The following is a 20,175-nucleotide window of genomic DNA, read 5'->3' as shown; positions in this document are numbered from 1 at the left end:
TGCTATTCAAAGAGATCATGGCTGATCTGTGACCTAACTTCATACATACACCTTTGCTCCTCAGATTTAAAACGAACAATTGTTCTATCCGATTTATGACAAATGCACACCTATCCTGGCCTTCTGCTGAGGCCCCCAGCATCACCAATGCCAGTCTTTAGCCAATTCGATACATTCCATGTGATATCAAGAAGTGGCCGACTACACTGGCCACAGCAAAGGTCTGACAACGTCCTGATTGTAGTGCTGAAGACTTGTGCTCCAGAACTACCAGATACACTGCAGAAAATTGCCAAGACTCCTTCAACAGCACCTTCCAAACCCATAACCTCTAGCACCTTGAAGAACAAGGGGAGCAGGCGCACGGGAACACCAACACCTGCAAGTCCTCCTTCAAGTCACACACCCCATTCTAAACTGGAAATATATCACCATTTCTTCAATGTTACTAGCTTATATTCCTGTAACTCCATCCCTAACAGCACTGTGAGTGTACCTACAACACAAGGACTGCAGCAGTTCAGTAAGACAGTTCACTATCATCTTTTCAAGGACAACTAGGGATGGGTAATTAATGCTGGCCCTGCCAGTGATGCTCCATCCCATGAAGAATAAAACAAAAAATGAGACAAGGTAGATGAACGGTGGAAGGAAAGGGAATGAAAGGAATGTGGAAGCAAGGCAGGCTCATGGGATTTGGACTCCTATTCACGTGGGGGATACACACAAACTGACTAGTTCAGTTGAACAAACCTGATTAGGTGTTAGAATTTCTATGTAATTCTTTCATGAATGCAACAAACAAACCAGATGCAAAGCAAAGCTTCCTCCATTTTACTGTAACATATCTTAATGCAAATTATGGAAAAACACACACACGTCACTGATAGGGTGACCAGACATCACGGTTTTGCCAGACAGTTATGCATTTTGATTAAATGCTCTGGTGTTCCGACAATTTCCTCAAAACGATTCCAATGTTCCAGTTTTCAGCTTTCCAATTTAGTCTGGAGCGGAATGAGTTTGAACTGAAGAATTTAGGTTTATTCTTGTGCCCTATATCTGTCGCTTTGCCCCAAAGACAGCACCATTTGAATGAGCCTTTGGCCCGTGGTCAGAGTTTGCCCCACAGTGTGCCACTTTTCCCTGCAGTGCAACATTATATTTCTGGATAACACATGAAAAGCACTTCTGGGTGAGGTGGGCAGAAAATGGGCAGCAGGAAGGTGGGGAGGCACTTGTCCAAATTATTTACATCTACAGAGCGTGGTATCCTCGGGAGCTGGCGGAGAATCGACTTTGAAAAGAAGAAAAGGTACCAATTTATGGCCATTCGCTTCTTTCAAATGGTACAATGATAAAACCAGAGAAGGTGTTGCACTTGAGGAGCTGCAAAGGGAATATCTCTAAGAATAATTAAAATTCTGAAGGAATAACACTCCATGCTTGTAAGATTAAATTCACATCTTACCAGGGAGGTTCTTCAGCACTGATTAGAATGTTAAAAATTCACTTCAGTGGACAAGCCCCAACCTTTCCTGGCAAGATAGTGGATATCTAGAAGTATTGCAACTTCACGCCTTTCATGTGTTTGAATGCCGTATCTCTTGGTGACATTTCAATGTAGTGAAGCTTGTGGAACAGCATTTAATTATGGATGTGACAATGCCAGAAATTGCTGGCCAATTTAACCCTTAATAATAGTGAGCACCTGTAGACTCTCAGTTACCCTTACTCAACATCCTGGTCAAAGCTAGTGACCCATAATTTCAACATATTGAAAAAGGGGTAATCTGAAACATTTTCACCCTAATAAAATCCTTTATGATGTAAGGACCCATTTCTGAAACAGTATATTAAGTTTATATTAAATGGACTCTTACTTTTACCATGAATGCTGACTTGGACTAGCACAATATCAAGACTGCAAAGGCAATTTTAGATTTAAAACTTGAAAAGTTTCACAAAAGATGGAGCCAGGAAGGGAATTGTGCAGCAGAAACTCAGGTCTTCTTTTTCTTCTACTGCATAATTATCACTTTCACTCTAGTCTGTCAAACAAACATTGAAAATATTCAGCAGAATATTTTTTATACTACTACTGCAAAATGCACAATGGATGGTATGTAAGTTCATAATATAGTAGTTTTTGTAGAAGCACGCTTTTCATTCATTGTAGGTCAGCCAAACATTTTAACTGTAAAACAAAAAGTGAAATGCCAAAACTGAAGACATATTTAAATACACATTTTAGACCAAAATAATTGATCTTACTCTGGATAACAGGTTGTGCAGTTCATGAGGATGAAGTTTAACTACTTCGCCCAACTGTTGAGCTGCTGCTTTTCTAGTTACTGGCGTGGTCCCAGTATCCAGTAAAATAAAGAGACGATCAAGCCTATTGAAAAGAAAAAAAGTGGTTATTTAGCATTTCAATTCAACATACTGGTAATTTCAAAATACTAGTGCAGTTTACACAAATTTGAGCAAAGTTTTTTTAGAAAAAAGTTAAAAAAGGTCTTCTGTGGGGCAAACAATAGGGTAGACTTAAAGGCTGGCGTTGTAGCCGATGGGTTTTTTAAAAAATATATACCTCTGTAGCCAAAGCCATAATCTGAAATTAGAGTCTGAAAGCTACTTATTCACCACTTAGCAAGGTCCTATTAAGGTAACAGAGAAGGACAGAAAGAGCCATTAGGCATCCATAATTAGCTCCAGCCAAGAGGGCGCAAGTTCCACTTTTCAACCGAAACTTGTGCTGAGATTGTGCTATTTGGACATACTTTCGAAGTGGAGTCTGCACTGCAGCAGTGAGGGTTTCAGGCCTGCAGCTGTCTCAAATCATGTTACTTAAAAACCAGTGGTTTCACCAAAAGGGTAACCTAGTATTTGCAGCTAAACCATTTTTCCAAAGATACATTGTTACAAATGTGAAGTTTATAGGATTATATTTATACAATTATTTTAATCTAGAAATGTATCTTTAAATGTAGGTTAAATGAAAAGAATCATGTGGCCTAGACTAGAGTCCGTCTGACAGTTTAATTAAGAGATCAAAGGGAGAGTCACATTGTGTCATTGAAAGGGAAGTCTCAAACGTTAACCTAAATAAGCCACATTCAGAGCCACCCATCCCTGCTCCCCCACTATCCCCCCCCCCAAACTCCGGAAAGGTTTACGTCCTCAAAATAACTGCAGTTGAGTCTACCCTATTGTTTGGACTTAATTTTAGGGATTGAAGCCGGGCAAGTGGTAGAGGTATCGGTGGAGCAGCATTCTCAGGTAGTGACCATAACTCCATTAGATTCAAGGTCGTTATGGAAAAGGACAATGATGGGCCAGAAATCAGAGTTTTAAATTGGGGGAAGGCCGATTTTAATAAGATCAGATATGATTTTGGCCAGAGTGGACTGGGAGCAGCTACTTGTTGGTAAATCTGCGTCAGAGCAGTGGGACTCATTCAAGAAGGAAACAGAGAGTAAAGACAAAGGGTGGGACCAAAAAATCCAGGGAACCCTGGATGTTGAGGGATATACAGGATTGGATAAAGAGGAAAAGGGAGATTTATGACAGATACCGAGGGCTCAAAATAGTGGACGTCCTAGAGGAGTATGGAATGTGTAGGTGGGAACTTAAAAAAGGAAATTAGGAGAGCAAAAAGGGTGCATGAAAAAACATTGGCAGCTAAAATAAAGGAAAATCCAAAGTTATTACAAGTACATTAAGAGTAAGAGGATACACTAGGGAAAGTGTAGGGTCCATTAAGGACCATAGTGGTAATTTGTGTGTGGAGCCGGAAGACGTAGGTAGCGATCTAAATGAATACTTTGTGTCGGCGTTCACAAGTGAGAGGGACAATGTGGGTATGGAAATCAGGCAGATGGACTGTGATATAATTAAATAAATTAGCATAGAAAGGGAAGGGGTTTTAAGTGGTCTGGCAGGCTTAAGAGTAGATAAATCTCGAGGCCCGGATGAAATGTATCCCAGGCTGTTGAATGAGGCAAGTGAGGAGATTGCAGGGGCACTGGCAATAATTTTCAATATGTCTCTGGCCACAGGAGAGGTGCCAGAGGACAGCCAATGTGGTACGATTGTTCAAGAAGGGAGGAAGGGATAAACCAGGCACCTACAGGCCAGTCAGTCTAACCTCAGTGGTGGGCAAACTATTGGAAGCAATTCTGAGGGACAGAATTAATCTACACTTGGAGAGGCAGGGATTAATCAAGGACAGTCAGCATGGTTTTGTTAAGGGGAGATGGTGCTTGTCCAATTTGACTGAATTCTTCGAAGAGGTGACCAGGTGTGTAGATGAGGGCAATGCATTTTGACGTAGTCTACTTGGACTTCAGCAAGGCTTTTGATAAGGTCCCGCATGGAAGACTGATAACGAAGGTAAGAGCCCATGGGATCCAAGGCAATTTGGCAAATTGGATCCAGAATTGGCTTAGTGGCAGGCAGCAGAGGGTGATAGTCGAGGGGTGTTTTTGTGACTGGATACCTGTGTCCAGTGGGGTTCCACAGGGATCGGTGTTGGGTCCCCTACTGTTTGCGGTATATATAAATGATTTAGACTTGAACGTGTGAGGGTTGATCAATAAGTTCGTGGGTGACACGAAAATTCATGGGGTGCTAAATAGTGAGGAGGATTACAGGAGGATATAGATGGACTGGTCAGAGGCAAATAGAATTTAATCCAGATAAGCATGAGGTGATGCACTTGGACAGGACAAACAATGCACGGGAATACAGGATAAATGGTAGGACCCTGGGAAGTACTGAGGATCAGAGGGACCATGGTGTGCATGTCCACAAGTCCCTTACGGTAGCGGGACAGGTAGATAAGGTGGTTAAGGTGTATTGGATACTTGCCTTTATTAGCCGAGGCATAGAATATAAGAAATGGGAGGTTATGCTGGAACTGTATAAAACGCTGGTTAGGCCACAGCTAGAGTATTGCGTGCAGTTCTGGAATCCACATTATGGGAAGGATGTGATTGCACTAGAGAGAGTGCAGAGGAGATTTACCAGGATGTTGCCTGGGCTGGAGAGTTTTAGTTATGAGAGATTGGGTAGACTGGAGTTATTTTCCTTGAAGCAGGGGAGATTGACGGGGTACATGATTGAGGGGCATCGATAGGGTAGACAGGAAGGAACTTTTCCCCTTGGTGGAGGGATCAATAACCAGGGGGGCATTGATTTAAGGTAAGAGGCAGGAGGGGATGTGAGGAAGAATTTTTTCACCCAGAGGGTGGTGGGAATCTGAAACTCACTGCCTGAAAGGTGGAGGCAGAAACTCTCTTTACATTTAAGAAGTATTTGGATGTGCACTTGCGATACCATGGCATACAAGGTTATGGGCCTAGTGCTGGAAAATGGGGTTAGAAAGTTATGTGCTTGTTCGACCGGTGCAGACTCGATGGGCCGAAAGGCCTTTTTCTTTGCTATAGACCTCTAGGACTCTATAAACTTGCCAGAAATGTTCCTTCTTCCCCATGTAAACCATGCTGGCTGCTTTTATACTTAGCTCTTCTCCATGGTTATATATTTAACCAGGCGATTCAATATTCATTACTCAGCTCACCCTACTATGGTGCCAGACTCAGCAGCTAGCTTCCTAGGTTTCTAATTGCCCTTTCATAGATTATCATACTTCCCTTTCTCCCATCCAAAAGCACAATTATCACTTCAGTTTCCAGGAATTCCTTAAAATACCCGCTAGAACATACTCAACTTCACTAGCTGCTTCAGTACCATAGAATCCAAACCATCTAGCCTTGGGGCCTTGGCTCACTGAGTCACCCTTTAACTTTAAGTTACTAGATAATATGAATTGAGCACCTTAATGTGAAAAGCAAACATCAGCTCCCACTTTATTTACATCACTTAATTCAAACAATTTTTGAAGCACAAATACAGCTTAATCAGGAATAGTGCAAAAGCAAAGTACTGATGCTGGAAATCTGAAATAAAAACAAAGTGCTTGCACTTCTGATAGGTCTACCTTTTTCCTCAACTGAGGATTCTCCCCCACTTTGGTTGACAAGGTCCTCTACTGTATCCGATCTATATCTCACACTTTTGTTTTCAACTCTTCCCCTTCCTACCAGAATTATGATAGGGTTCCTTGGTCCTCACCATCCACCCCACCAGCTTGTTTATTCAACAGATCATCTTCCAACACTTCCACCACCTCCGGCATGATGTCATCATAAACACCACCTCCAGCATGATGTCATCATAAACACATCTTCCCCTGCCCTCTTTCTGTATGCAGAAGGAAACGTTCCCTCTGCAATACCCTGGTACACTCTTCAGGCACCTCCAACCCAAGCCACTTTCCATGCAAGAACAGGAGATGGAACATCTACCGTTTTACCTTTTCCCTTCTCATCATGCAAGACCCGAAACACACCTTCTAAATGAAGCCGTGAACTTCCTGTCACTTGTCATTTCAAATCTTTACTTTGCTCCAACTAACTTTTCTGTCCTTGGCCTGTCACAGTGTTCCAATGAAGCTCAAGGAACAGCACCTTATTTATCGACTCTACAGCCTCTGGATTCAACAATTTTAGATGATAACCTTTGTCCCATTTTATTGCTAGTTCAGTTTTCTCTCGTTACTTTCTTAAGCCCTTTACTTTGTTTACTGCTAGACGTTCACATCTCATCTTGACACATCTTTTGTTTCTTTAATGTACCCTTTACCACTGACTTTGACTTTTTGAACCATGAAAGTTTTTAATCATGTAATCGCTCCTGTTCACTACCCTATCTTCTTCCTCCCCTAGTTCACTTGCTGAAAACCAATTACATTTTTAACTTTACTCAGTTTTGATGAAAGGTCACAGACCTGAAACATTAATTGTTTTTCTCTCCACAAATGCTGCCTGACCTATTTCCAGCATTTTTTGTTTTTATTAAATTAGGAATAGGCTACTTTTGACCCAACCGTCAGTATTTTTCCATCTATGGTCCATTTATTAAACCAGAGGGTTCCAGCTTTTGGGGCTTGGTTACCAAAGGCAGCTCTTGCTCAAGGCAACAAAGTATCACCCAGAACAAGTTATTATGGATAACCCAAATGAGCACCATCTGCAGGAAGGTTTCATGCTGCATGCTATGAGCTCCTTTTGTTACAAGGACAAAGCATTTTTTTTGAGTTTTCACATTTTATTTTGCAACTACTGTACATAAAGGCACAGTACCACAATAGACCAAGATCTTCTCATGACCAGCATCTGAAGTGCCTCTAAACTGTTGGTCTTAGAAAAAGATGTATAAACAGAAGCGTCAAAGTCCATTTGCCATGTAAGATTCAACAAAGCCTGATCAGTACTGAATCTTCAGCAGCTGTTCACCTGGACCTCTGTCTCATCTTTCGTTTTTTACGCTTCAGCCTGTGCATACGCTTCTTCCGCCACTTAGCTCTCATGTCAACAAGGATCTCAAAATCCCAGAAACCAAAAGAATGAGGCACACTCGGTTCGTCCAGATATACAGCTAAGCCTACTGCACCTGGTATTCCCAGGTGCTCTTCCATCCGAGTACTAACCAGGCCTGAGTCTGCTTAGCTTCCAAGATGAGACGAAATTGGGCGTTTTCAGACTAGTATGGCCGTAGGCTTACTCTCAGCCAGCAACTCGGAGTTCGCACTTCTCCGGGCATTTTCAAAGTGCAACCGTGGCCAGAAAATGTCCTGAAAATCACGTCGCCTAAGTGAAAACGCATATGCGAACACTGCTTCTAGCTTTTGAGTATCACACTCTATTGCAAATAATGCATGGGACTTGGGTACAGCAATGCCCTTCCTCTTTACAGTTCTTTAATCTAGGATTGTCACAGTTTCAAGGAAGCCTTAGATTCTAAAGTCTGAAATTACCAGTTCTTAAATGAAATTTGTGCTTCATGAATATAAATCTATTGGAAAATAACATTCAAGCACTTAGCAATCTAATCTTGATAAGGTGATACTGGTGTATTCAATCTATTTTATACTTGAACCCGAGCATGTTCAATGGTGAGACTTGTGACAGGATAGAAAACATTTTTCCCAGTATCAGCAATTCATTCCCTCTAATGGAAAACCAGTCAAACACCCAAAGCAAAGAATGCCAAGCTTAAATTGCTACCACAACGGATATTTCAAAAGTAGCTTTTGACTGAGCAAAGCACATTTTATAAACACTAATTTCTCCTTAGCAGTGGATCCAGGGAACACTATGGTAGCTTAGAGAATATGTTCTATTTTCCTACAGCCGATACCAAACTGATAAATATTAAAATTATGGTGGTAGTGCATTTTTGTTAGTCTATGGCTTTTCAATAAAGTGTTAATACATAATTTTTGGGAATACTTTTTCTAAGACAAATGCATTGTTTTAAAATGACAGCTTGGCTCAGCACCTCAGAAGGTCGAGAGTTTAAACCTCACTCTAGCATTTGAGCATACCATATAAGCTGACATTTCAGTGCAGTATTAAGGGAAAGCAGCAATTTTGGAGCTACTGCCTTTCAGATAAGATGCTGAAATTAAGTTCCTATTTGCCTGTTCAGGTGGATGTAAAAGATTACATGGACTTTTGAAAAATGGCAAGAAGTTTTCCCCAGGGTACTGGCCAACATTCATCTCAACCAATAGCACCAAAACAGATTATTTGGTCACATATCTAATTTGCTGTTTTTGGGATCTTTGTAGTCCTCAAATTGTTTACCATGTTTTTCTGTAAAATGGTGACTACACCTTAGAAGTAGCTTCTGAGCAGTCAAGGAAACAAAAGATTCCAATTAAATACAAAGTATTTCTTTAAAATGCAAATCACGAGGATCTAATATTATAGATCTGAGGTAGTCCACGGTCAGGGACAGGAGCGTGTGACTGCGAGTGAGGCAGCTATGGGCATTGAGATGGTAGAAGTGGAGGACCCTCAGCCTTTGCAATTGTCTAACAGGTTGGAGGTTCTTGCAGCTTATATGGACAAAAGCAGGGAATGCAGGGTGGATGAGCAAACTGACCATGGCACTGGGGTAGAAGTTGGACGTTGGAAATAATAGGAATTTAGTGGTAGTAGGGTATAGTACAGTCAGGAGGAATGACATATATCTGTAGCCGAGAGTGAGAATCCAGAAGGTTTTTCTGCCTGCCCAGTGCCAGGGTTCAGGATATCTGCTCTGGACTGGAGAAGAACTTGTAGTGGGAGTGCGGGGGGGATGGAAATCCAGTTGTCATAACTCATGTACGCACCAAAAACAGAGGGCTAGGAAAGAGGAGTTCTGTTACTTAGTGCTGTTGAAGAGTTATACGAACTCAAAACGTTAACTGTGTTCCTCTACACAGATGCTGCCAGACCTGCTGAGTTTTTCCAGGTATTTTTGTTGTTATTTTGGATTTCCAGCATCCGCAGTTTTTTGCTTTTAGACTAGGAAAGAGGTTCTGCTTAAGGAGCATGGGTGGCTGGGGCTAAGTTAAAAAGCAGAATTTCACCCGTAATAATCACTAGATTATTACCTAAACCATGAGCAAATTGTCATAGAGTAAATAAGATTAGACAGTTGATTGCATGGTTCAAAGATTAGTATAGATGAAATGGGTTTTGATTCATGGGGCACTGCCATCAGTACTGGGGCAAGTGGGAGCTTTACTGTTGGAACTGTCTTCACCTAAACCATGCTGGACTAGTGTTCTGGCGAGTCATGTAACTAGGGTGGTAAAGGGGGCTTTAAACTAAATAGAAGGGGACGAGGGATTGAGTGAGGGAAGATGTGGTAAATTACAGAGAGAGGACAAGACAAGACAGCAATGTGTGTAATGATAATCAGAGCATGGCAGGAAGGGACAGTGTACAAACTTAAGAGTACGCCAGCAGATTAGGCTAGAGGTTGCAAAAATTGTTGTAAAAGGACAGTGCTAAAGACTCTAAGTGAAAGCACTCAGCATACATAACAAATGGAATGTTTGTTACTTATTGCAAAGGGAATGGGGTATACAAGTAGGGTAGTTTTGATAGTTGTACAGGGCATTGATGAGACCACATCTGGAGTACTGTTTTAGTCTCCTAATTTAAAGGAAGGATACAACTGTATTGAAAGTGGTACAGAGAAGGATCATTTAACTGATTCCTTGGATTAAGGGATTGTCTTATGAAGAAAGGCTGGACAGGATGAGAGGTGATCTTATTGAAACACAAGATCCTGAGGGGACCTGACAGATTGGGTGCTGAAAGGATATTTCCCTTTGTGGGAGAGACTAGAACCAGGGGACATAGTTTAAAAATAAGAGGTCTCCCATTTAAGATGGAGGTGAGGAGAATTTTTTTTTCTCAGAGGGTCACTTGTCTGTGCAATTCTTCCCCAAAAAGCAATGGAGATAGGGTCATTGAATATTTTTAAGACCGAGTTAGATAAGATTCTTGACTGACAAGGGAATCAAAGTGTACAGGGGTAGACAGGAAAGTAGAGGCTACAATCAGATCTTATCAAATGGCAGAGCAGGCATGAGAGGTTGAATGGCCTACTCCTGCTCCTAAGTCATAGGCACATATGGTCTTAAGATTCCTATACCTTACTCTTCCCCAATACTTTTCCAGCAGATGGCAAGGGTGGGAGTGCAGCTTTAAAATTTAAATTGGAGATCAATCTACTATGAAGGTTAAGGGTTTCCAAATGATTTTTAGAAAGTGTAAAAAATTACTCCACGACTAATAAGAACAATTATTTGAATGCTAAAATGACTAGGAGCTTCACTGTACTTTCATGATTGAAATACTGAAAAAACAAAAAAACCCTCCTTACTAAACAGCTAATATATCTAGAATTAGAGGAAAATTTATACTTAGCAATGTGTCTTCTCATCTTCTCCCACCAGCCCGTAACTATTTTATATCTGTATTAAGAAATTCCAATGAAATCATAGCTCTTCATCTTTTAAAACCAGCTTTCTCTGAAGAGGTGACATCCTAAATGCCATGCTACATGAAAAGCTATTAAGTTCAAAGCTCATGAAATTCAGGAAAAGCCTTAATTGGCTGAAGGGAAGAAAACAAGAGGTATTTGATAGAAGAGGTATGCTGTATTAGTGGTTGGGGGAGGGGGGGGATAGTGGGTGAGGAATGACGAGGTGGTGTTAAACTGGATTGCCACGAATCTTATGCTGGGACCACATGGTTTCTAATTTACATCAATGACTGATTCAGAAACTCAATGCAATTTACAGGGAAGTGGAAATGCAAAAAGCAGCCCAAAACTATATTTAAAAAAAGACTAAACAAAATAAGTGGGTGAACTGATGAATGACACTCAGGGCAGTGACAAGCATAATGTGCTGAATAAAGGAGAACATACAAACATATGAATTAGGAGCAGGAGTAGGCCACTCAGCCCCTCAAGCCTGCTCCACCTTTCAATAAGATCATGGCTTACCTGATTTTAAACCTTGTATCCCTGCCTACCCCGATAACCTTTCACTCCCTTACTCATCAAGAATCTATCTACTTCTGCCTTCAAAGATATTCAAGGACTCTGCCTCAGCCATCTTCTGAGGAAGAGAACTCCAAAGTCTCACAAACCTCAGAGAAATGTTTCCTCATCTCTGTCTTAAAGGGGTGACCCCCTATTATGAAACAGTGACCCTGAGTTCTAGATTCTCTCACAAGAGAGAACATCCCTTCCACATTCACCCTGTTAAGTCCCCTCAGAATCTTGTATGATTCAATCAAGTCACCTCTTACTCTTTTAAACTGCAGCACAGCCAAGCCTGTCCAGCCTTTCCTAAGATAACCCACCCATTCTAGATATTAACCTAGTAAGCCATCACTGAACTGCTTTTACATGCATTTACATTTTTCTTTAAAAAAGGGAGCAATACTGTACCCAGTACTCTAAATTGGTGTCACTCTGGAAAAACTTTCCCAAATTCATGTGCACCAGCCTTTCAAATTTTCAACTGTCCAGCCTTTGGACTCGCCATTGACTCTGATCCCAAATCTTGTGGTCCCAATAGCAATGAACACCTCAGGGATTTTTGTCACCATGTTTGTAATCATACAACCAACTGCTTCCCTCCTTTCATCCAGCCCACCAGGCCAAACATCCTCTAAGCTTCCACTCTGACCTCAAATCTTTTCCCTCCTATCTCCAGTTGTGCCTTCTTGGAGCTCACCTTGTCCTTTGATCCACCTCCTGATCCCAATAAGCTGCTGACCATCCAACTTCATGTTATCTGATATTGTTAATAGTTCTCTGTCCGCAGGTACTGTCACCCTCTCCTTTAAATCTGCCAACATCATTTCCCACCTCAAAAACAAAGCAATCCTTGACCTCCACCTTCCTTATAAACTACCTTACTCTCCAAAGTCCCTAAACATGTTGTTGCCCTTCAAATCCATGTCCATCTTTCCTAAAACTCCATGATTAAATCTCTCCAGTCAGGTTCCTGCTGCTGCTACAGTACCAAAATAGCCCTCAAAGTCACAAACAACACCTTATGCAACTGTGTCAAAGATATCCCTCTTCATCCTTCTTGACCAGTCTGCAGGCTTTAACATGGTCTACCCAAACTCCTCACCACATCATCCAGTTATGTGGGACTGCGCTAACCTGGGCCCATTATCAATTACAACCAGCAAATCATCTGCAACGAATTCTCCTCATTCCCACATCTGGTGTCCTCCAAGAATCTGTCCCTTGTGACATCATTTGAAAACATCTTCAGTTTCCACATGCATGCTGACGACATCTAGCTTTACCTCACCACCACCTCTCTTCACCCCTCCACTATCTCTAAATTGTCAGACTGCTTGTCTGACATTCAATACTGGATCTGCAGAAATTTACACCAGATGGAACATGGAAACCATTGACTTCGGCCCCTTCCATAAACTAAGCACTATCGCTACTGACATAACCCTCTCCCTGTAAATTGTGAGGCTGAATCTTGGAGTAATATTTGACGGGGAGGAGCTACCGACCACATACCTGTTTGAGTACTGTGCAGTTCTGGTTGCCGTATTACGAAAAATATATAGAGAATCTGGAGAGGGTGCAGAGATTTACAAGGCTGATGCCAGAATACATGGGTATACACATCAGGGAAGGATTGATAGGCTGGGGTCTCTTCTCTTGAGAAAGAAGGCTGAGGAGTGACCTAATGGAGGCCTTTAAAATAATTAAAGGTTTTGATAGAGTGGATACAGAAAGAATGTTTCCTCCTGTGGGGAAGATCATAACTAGAGGCTATCAATACAAGATAGTCATTAAAACATCCAAAAGGGAATGCAGATGAAACTTACCTACCCAAAAATGGTAAAAATGTGCAACCCTCTACCACAAGGATAGTTGAAGCAAACAGTATGGATGTATTTAAGGAAGAGAAGCTAAACAAGAATTTGAGGGAGAAGGGCATAGATGGTTACAATGGTAGATTTAAATGAGAAAAGGTGTGAGGAGACTCGAATTGAGCATAAACTGGTTGTGGCAAATGGCCTTTTTCTGTGCCATGTGTCCTATGTAATCACTAAGGCCACCTATTTACACCTCTGTAATATTGCCAACTTCCACCTCTGTATCAGCTCATCTTTTGAAAACCTGTCTTTACTACTTCGAGACTAGTATATTTCAACACTCCCCTGGCTGGCCTTTCATTTTCCACCCTTGGTAAAAAAACTTAAAGTTTTAAACAAAACTCTGCTGTCCGTATCCTAACTCACACCAAGCCCTGGTCACCCATCAACCACAGACTCACTGATGCACTGGTTCCCAGTTAAGCAATGCCCCAATTTTAAAATTCTCATCCTTGTTTTCCTTCCATGGCCTTCTCCCTTGCTATCTATAATCCCTTCCATCTCTACATCCCTCCAAAATATCTACATTTCTCCAGTCCTGTCCTCTTGAGCATCACTGCTTTTAATCACTCCACCAATGGCAGTGTACCAAAGCCAGAAGCTCTGGAATTCCCTTCTATATTTCTGTCTTGCTTTCCTTCTTTCTTGCTTCAAGACATTGCTGAAAGTCTACCGTCCTACCAAGCTTATGGTCAACAGCCCGAACATCTACTTAGGTGATTGGCATCAAAGTTTGTTTGATAAAACATCCAAAAGAGCTTCACAAGAGTGTTATATTAAAGACACTATATAAGTACAAGTAATTGTTGACACGTGTTCCATGAATGTTGTTGAAATATGCAAAGCTTAAGTTGAAAGAAACAAGAATTTCCAACTCAATGCATCAATCAATAGTCACAATCAACAAAGCCAAAAAATAATTGGATACAAGTCGAGGAAGTCATGATCTAACTATTGAGAACAAAAACAGAATTACCTGGAAAAACTCAGCAGGTTTGGCAGCATCGGCGGAGAAGAAAAGAGTTGATGTTTCGAGTCCTCATGACCCTTCGACAGAACTTGAGTTCGAGTCCAAGAAAGAGTTGAAATATAAGGTGTGTGGGGGGGGCAGAGAGAGAGAGAGAGAGAGAGAGAGAGAGAGAGAGAGAAGTGGAGGGGGGGGTGTGGTTGTAGGGACAAACAAGCAGTGATAGAAGCAGATCATCAAAAGATGTCAACGACAATAGTACAATAGAACACATAGGTGTTAAAGTTAAAGTTGGTGATATTATCTAAACGAATGTGCTAATTAAGAATGGATGGTAGGGCACTCAAGGTATAGCTCTAGTGGGGGTGGGGAGAGCATAAAAGATTTTAAGATATTTAAAAATAATGGAAATAGGTGGGAAAAGAAAAATCTATATAATTTATTGGAAAAAAAGGAAGGGGGAAACAGAAAGGGGGTGGGGGTGGGGATGGGGGAGGGAGCTCACGACCTAAAGTTGTTGAATTCAATATTCAGTCCGGAAGGCTGTAAAGTGCCTAGTCGGAAGATGAGGTGTTGTTCCTCCAGTTTGCGTTGGGCTTCACTGGAACAATGCAGCAAGCCAAGGACAGACATGTGGGCAAGAGAGCAGGGTGGAGTGTTAAAATGGCAAGCGACAGGGAGGTTTGGGTCATTCTTGCGGACAGACCGCAGGTGTTCTGCAAAGCGGTCGCCCAGTTTACATTTGGTCTCTCCAATGTAGAGGAGACCACATTGGGAGCAACGAATGCAGTAGACTAAGCTGGGGGAAATGCAAATGAAATGCTGCTTCACTTGAAAGGAGTGTTTGGGTCCTTGCTCGGTGAGGAGAGAGGAAGTGAAGGGGCAGGTGTTGCATCTTTTGCTTGGGCATGCGGTGGTGCCATAGGAGGGGGTTGAGTAGGGGGTGATGGAGGAGTGGACCAGGGTGTCCCGGAGGGAGCGATCCCTACGGAATGCCGATGGGGGGGGGGGTGAAGGGAAGATGTGTTTGGTGGTGGCATCATGCTGGAGTTGGCGGAAATGGCGGAGGATGATCCTTTGAATGCGGAGGCTGGTGGGGTGATAAGTGAGGACAAGGGGGACCCTATCATGTTTCTGGGAGGGAGGATGCGCGGGAGATGGGCCGGACACGGTTGAGGGCCCTGTCAACGACCGTGGGTGGAAAACCTCGGTTAAGGAAGAAGGAGGACATGTCAGAGGAACTGTTTTTGAAGGTGGCATCATCAGAATAGATGCGACGGAGGCGAAGGAACTGAGAGAATGGGATGGAGTCCTTACAGGAAGCGGGCTGTGAGGAGCTGTAGTCGAGGTAGCTGTGGGAGTCGGTGGGTTTGTAATGGATATTGGTGGACAGTCTATCACCAGAGATTGAGACAGAGAGGTCAAGGAAGGGAAGGGAAGTGTCAGAGATGGACCATGTGAAAATGGAGGGGTGGAGATTGGAAGCAAAATTAATAAATTTTTCCAAGTCCCGACGAGAGCATGAAGCGGCACCGAAGTACTCATCGATGCACCGGAGAAAGAGTTGTGGAAGGGGGCTGGAGTAGGACTGGAACAAGGAATGTTCCACATACCCCATAAAGAGACAGGCATAGCTGGGGCCCATGCTATGCCCATCTCTTTATGGGGTATGTGGGACATTCCTTGTCCCAGTCCTACTCCGGCCCCTTTTCACAACTCTTTCTCCAGTTCATCGATGATTACTTCGGTGCCGCTTCATGCTCTCGTCGGGACTTGGAAAAATTTATTAATTTTGCTTCCAATCTCCACCCCTCCATCATTTTCACATGGTCCATCTCTGACACTTCCCTTCCTTGACCTCTCTGTCTCAATCTCTGGTGATAGACTGTCCACCAATATCCATTACAAACCCACCGACTCCCACAGCTACCTCGACTACAGCTCCTCACAGCCCGCTTCCTGTAAGGACTCCATCCCATTCTCTCAGTTCCTTCGCCTCCGTCGCATCTGTTCCGATGATGCCACCTTCAAAAACAGTTCCTCTGACATGTCCTCCTTCTTCCTTAACCGAGGTTTTCCACCCACGGTCGTTGACAGGCCCCGCAACCGTGTCCGGACCATCTCCCGCGCATCCGCCCTCACGCCTTCTCCTCCCTCCCAGAAATATGATAGGGTCCCCCTTGTCCTCACTTATCACCCCACCAGCCTCCGCATTCAAAGGATCATCCTCCGCCATTTCCGCCAACTCCAGCATGATGCCACCACCAAACACATCTTCCCTTCACCCCCCTATCGTCATTCCATAGGGATCGCTCCCTCCGGGACACCCTGGTCCACTCCTCCATCACCCCCTACTCAACCCCCACCTATGGCACCACCCCATGCCCACGCAAAAGATGCAACACCTGCCCCTTCACTTCCTCTCTCCTCACCGTCCAAGGGCCCAAACACTCCTTTCAAGTGAAGCAGCATTTCACTTGCATTTCCCCCAACTTAGTCTACTGCATTCGTTGCTCCCAATGTGGTCTCCTCTACATTGGAGAGACCAAACGTAAACTGGGCGACCGCTTTGCAGAACACCTGCGGTTTGTCCGCAAGAATGACCCAAACCTCCCTGTCACTTGCCATTTTAACACTCCATCCTGCTCTCTTGCCCACGTCTGTCCTTGGCTTGTTGCATTGTTCCAGTGAAGCCCAACGCAAACTGGAGGAACAACACCTCATCTTCCGACTAGGCACTTTACAGCCTTCCGGACTGAATATTGAATTCAACAACTTTAGGTCGTGAGCTCCCTCCCCCATCCCCACCCCCACCCCCTTTCTGTTTCCCCCTTCCTTTTTTTCCAATAAATTATATAGATTTTTCTTTTCCCACCTATTTCCATTATTTTTAAATATCTTAAAATCTTTTATGCTCTCCCCACCCCCACTAGAGCTATACCTTGAGTGCCCTACCATCCAATCTTAATTAGCACATTCGTTTAGATAATATCACCAACTTTAACACCTATGTGTTCTTTTGTTCTATTGTTGTTGACATCTTTTGATGATCTGCTTCTATCACTGCTTGTTTGTCCCTACAACCACACCCCCCCTCCACTTCTCTCTCTCTCTCTCTCTCCGCCCCACCCCCCCCCCCCCCCCCCAACACACACACCTTAAACCAGCTTATATTTCAACTCTTTCTTGGACTGGAACTCAAGTTCTGTCGAAGGGTCATGAGGACTCGAAACGTCAACTCTTCTTCTCCGCCGATGCTGCCAGACCTGCTGAGTTTTTCCAGGTAATTTTGTTTTTGTTTTGGATTTCCAGCGTCCGCAGTTTTTTTTTGTTTTTGTTTTTATCTAACTATTGAGTTCTGGTCAGATCACACATTAAGTACTAAGGGCTCAACCTAAAACATCATCTCTCCACAGATGCTGTCTGACCCGAGTGTTTCCAGCATTTTTTGCTTCATTCCCTTCAGTACAGTATCCCGTTCTGGTCACCAAAACACAAGGGCGTCCTAGTTTCGGGGTTATCCGGAAGGATGAGTTCTGGGCTTCCTGCCTTGAAAGACGGTGGACCCGAGTAGCATTTCTCAGGGGTTGAACTAAGATGGGCCAAATCTTGTGAACAGTATTGAAGTAGTTTAAATTTAAAAGTAATAGTGAAGCCTTACAATACCCTTAATTAAGAAGCTATATTATAATATATGAATACTATAAAATAGATTTATCTTAATAACTAGAAATATTCAAAGCTACTCACGATTCAATACGTGTCAAGACAAATGAAACATCCAACCAAATTAATCTAATCTGTCCAAGCACATCGGTTTTACGAACATAAGATTTGCTGCATACTCCCCATGGGTGAAGGCAATTTAAAACCCACTTAAGGTAGTTAATGGAACGCAAAAGTAAACATCTTCCGCTGGCCTAACCATCACTCATCATTGATCTGGGATAGGCCTCAACGATGTGCGATTTACAACCACTCTCCGAATAGGCGCACAAAAAGTTTCACAATCATTCAAAAAGGGTCGAGGTCAACTATAACACTCAGCTGGGTTGATTATTTACCATCGAAAAGCGGACCCTAAATCGTTCAAACTGTCCCCCCGTCGCTCGGCTCGATATAAATGGGCCTTTCTGACTACACACCTCGCGTTTTATTTTAATGTAAGGAACTGAAACATCACCAACCTCGACACCGCCATGAGGAATCTGTGGCATAAATTTCGTCGCCCTCTCTATGTTGAATATATCTGCGGCTTTATTCCACCATTTATCGGCCAGTGGTGACCCCGGGATCGCCAAATCCCAGCAGCAAACGCCGAAAAGCCGCGCCGTTGTCAACCGGGAGAGGGGATTTAATTCATCGCCTCGTCGCCGGAGACCCAAAAAAAAACCCTTTAATTACACACGGCAATCAGTGTCCGATGGTCGATCACCGGGTGTTTTATAATATATAACAGCCCCGTTAGCCCTCGGGACACAGCCGAAAGACAGATCGCGTGAAAAACTGAGGAAAATCAAGTTTTTTGCGAACAGGAAAGCTGCTATCGGCGCGTGGATTTATATGAGGAGCCATCTTGCATTTATTGTCACCCCGATGCATCCCGCCGCCTGATTGGCTCCTCCGTCTTCCGGCAGCCAATCCCAGTCAGACTCTTTGCGCTCTCGCAGCCTCTCGGTCCGGGCGGAGAAGCGCTTCCTGCTGAAGGGACGAGGGGACCTGCTTCAGGATTTACCTCGGCCTCTTTCACCAGGGCGACGCCTTGTAATACGTGGGGCAGGAGGAAAATGTAACATCGGTTTCCGAAGTGCTTTTCTGAAAGAAATGTGAAGCTGAGACGTTTCTCAAGAAGTGGATTCTCCTTAATACTCCCCTCCCGCCCCCTCACCAGAAATTGTGATTTGAAACGGCTCATAAAGTTAACTGAAGCATCCACCTAGAACAATATAAAAGGAAAGATTTTAAAACAGGAAGTGAATGAAGTCTGCGTGGTCTGCTCAAATTATTCCCTTATCCTCCGACACCGCTTCACCTGTCTCGACTTAACGTGTGAGATCCACTAACAATGTGTTTATTTTTGTGCCTGCATGCACCTCCTGTCGCCTTTTTTCATTTTAAACTTTTGTATCTGTACTTAGAGTGGATGTTGCCAATGTAAACTTGTCACTGTAATGTGCAATTACAGCTTCTTGACGGTGGTGGCACCACACCACCTCCACTGGCAGCAACATGAAACTACAATGTGACAAATTTCTGTGGTCAGTTCTATGCTATTATAAAGGTGGGCATAGGAATTTATAACAAGTATAACAGTAAGGGCATTCTATGATTTTAAAATGGGAACATGGGGAGGAAAAACCTTTTACGCAGTGGGTGGTTAGGATCTGGAACACACTGCCTTAGAGTGTGGTGGAGGGAGGTTCAATTGAGGCATTCAAAAAGGAATTGGATCATTATCTGAAAAGGAAAAATGCAGGGCTACAGGGAAAAAGCAGGGGAGTGGTGCTAGGTCTAATGTGGAGATGATGGTTCAAATGGTCTCCTTCTGTACTGTAACCATTCTATGATTCTATCCCTTGCGCTCTAACCATGTTTCACCTGATCCCTGTGTGTAGCACCATAGGAGACTGACTAGTATATAATCATCTTGCATGTAGCATATGCTTCCTGTGAGTTTCACTTGCTTTTGAAAAGTGAATTATCAAGGTAGAAAGTGTTAAAGTCAAACAGCAACAAATCAGAACTGAAGAGGTAGGGCATATAGCAAACAAAAACAAGGAATGCCCTAATAAACAGCCAAAAAGAAACAACATTAAAGCTTATAAAAACAACAATTTTTCAATAAGCACTTGTCAGCTTGGCAAGTAACAT

The 20,175-nt window shown here is 43.0% G+C and overlaps 1 protein-coding gene and 1 pseudogene across 3 annotated transcripts in view; both read right to left on the bottom strand.

The window, feature by feature from the left end:
- The window catches only part of btaf1 (BTAF1 RNA polymerase II, B-TFIID transcription factor-associated), a 116,645-nt gene extending 97,776 nt beyond the window's left edge, over positions 1-18,869 (bottom strand). For all 3 annotated transcript variants that reach the window (XM_041209779.1, XM_041209781.1, XM_041209780.1), the window contains exons 1-2: positions 18,492-18,869; positions 2,275-2,398 (exon numbers count right to left, since the gene is read on the bottom strand). In XM_041209779.1, the coding sequence (XP_041065713.1) occupies positions 2,275-2,398; positions 18,492-18,505 (138 nt within the window). In that variant the 5' untranslated portion in view covers positions 18,506-18,869. The remainder of the gene's footprint in view (positions 1-2,274; positions 2,399-18,491) is intronic.
- LOC121290247 lies at positions 7,507-7,625 on the bottom strand (annotated as a pseudogene).
- Positions 18,870-20,175: the final 1,306 nt, after the last annotated feature.

The sequence above is a fragment of the Carcharodon carcharias genome, chromosome 17 (assembly GCF_017639515.1).
Source record: "Carcharodon carcharias isolate sCarCar2 chromosome 17, sCarCar2.pri, whole genome shotgun sequence".
Classification (NCBI taxonomy): Eukaryota; Metazoa; Chordata; class Chondrichthyes; order Lamniformes; family Lamnidae; genus Carcharodon; species Carcharodon carcharias.
The sequence above is the reverse complement of the archived record's forward strand: the minus strand, read 5'-3'. Positions and strand labels throughout refer to the sequence as shown.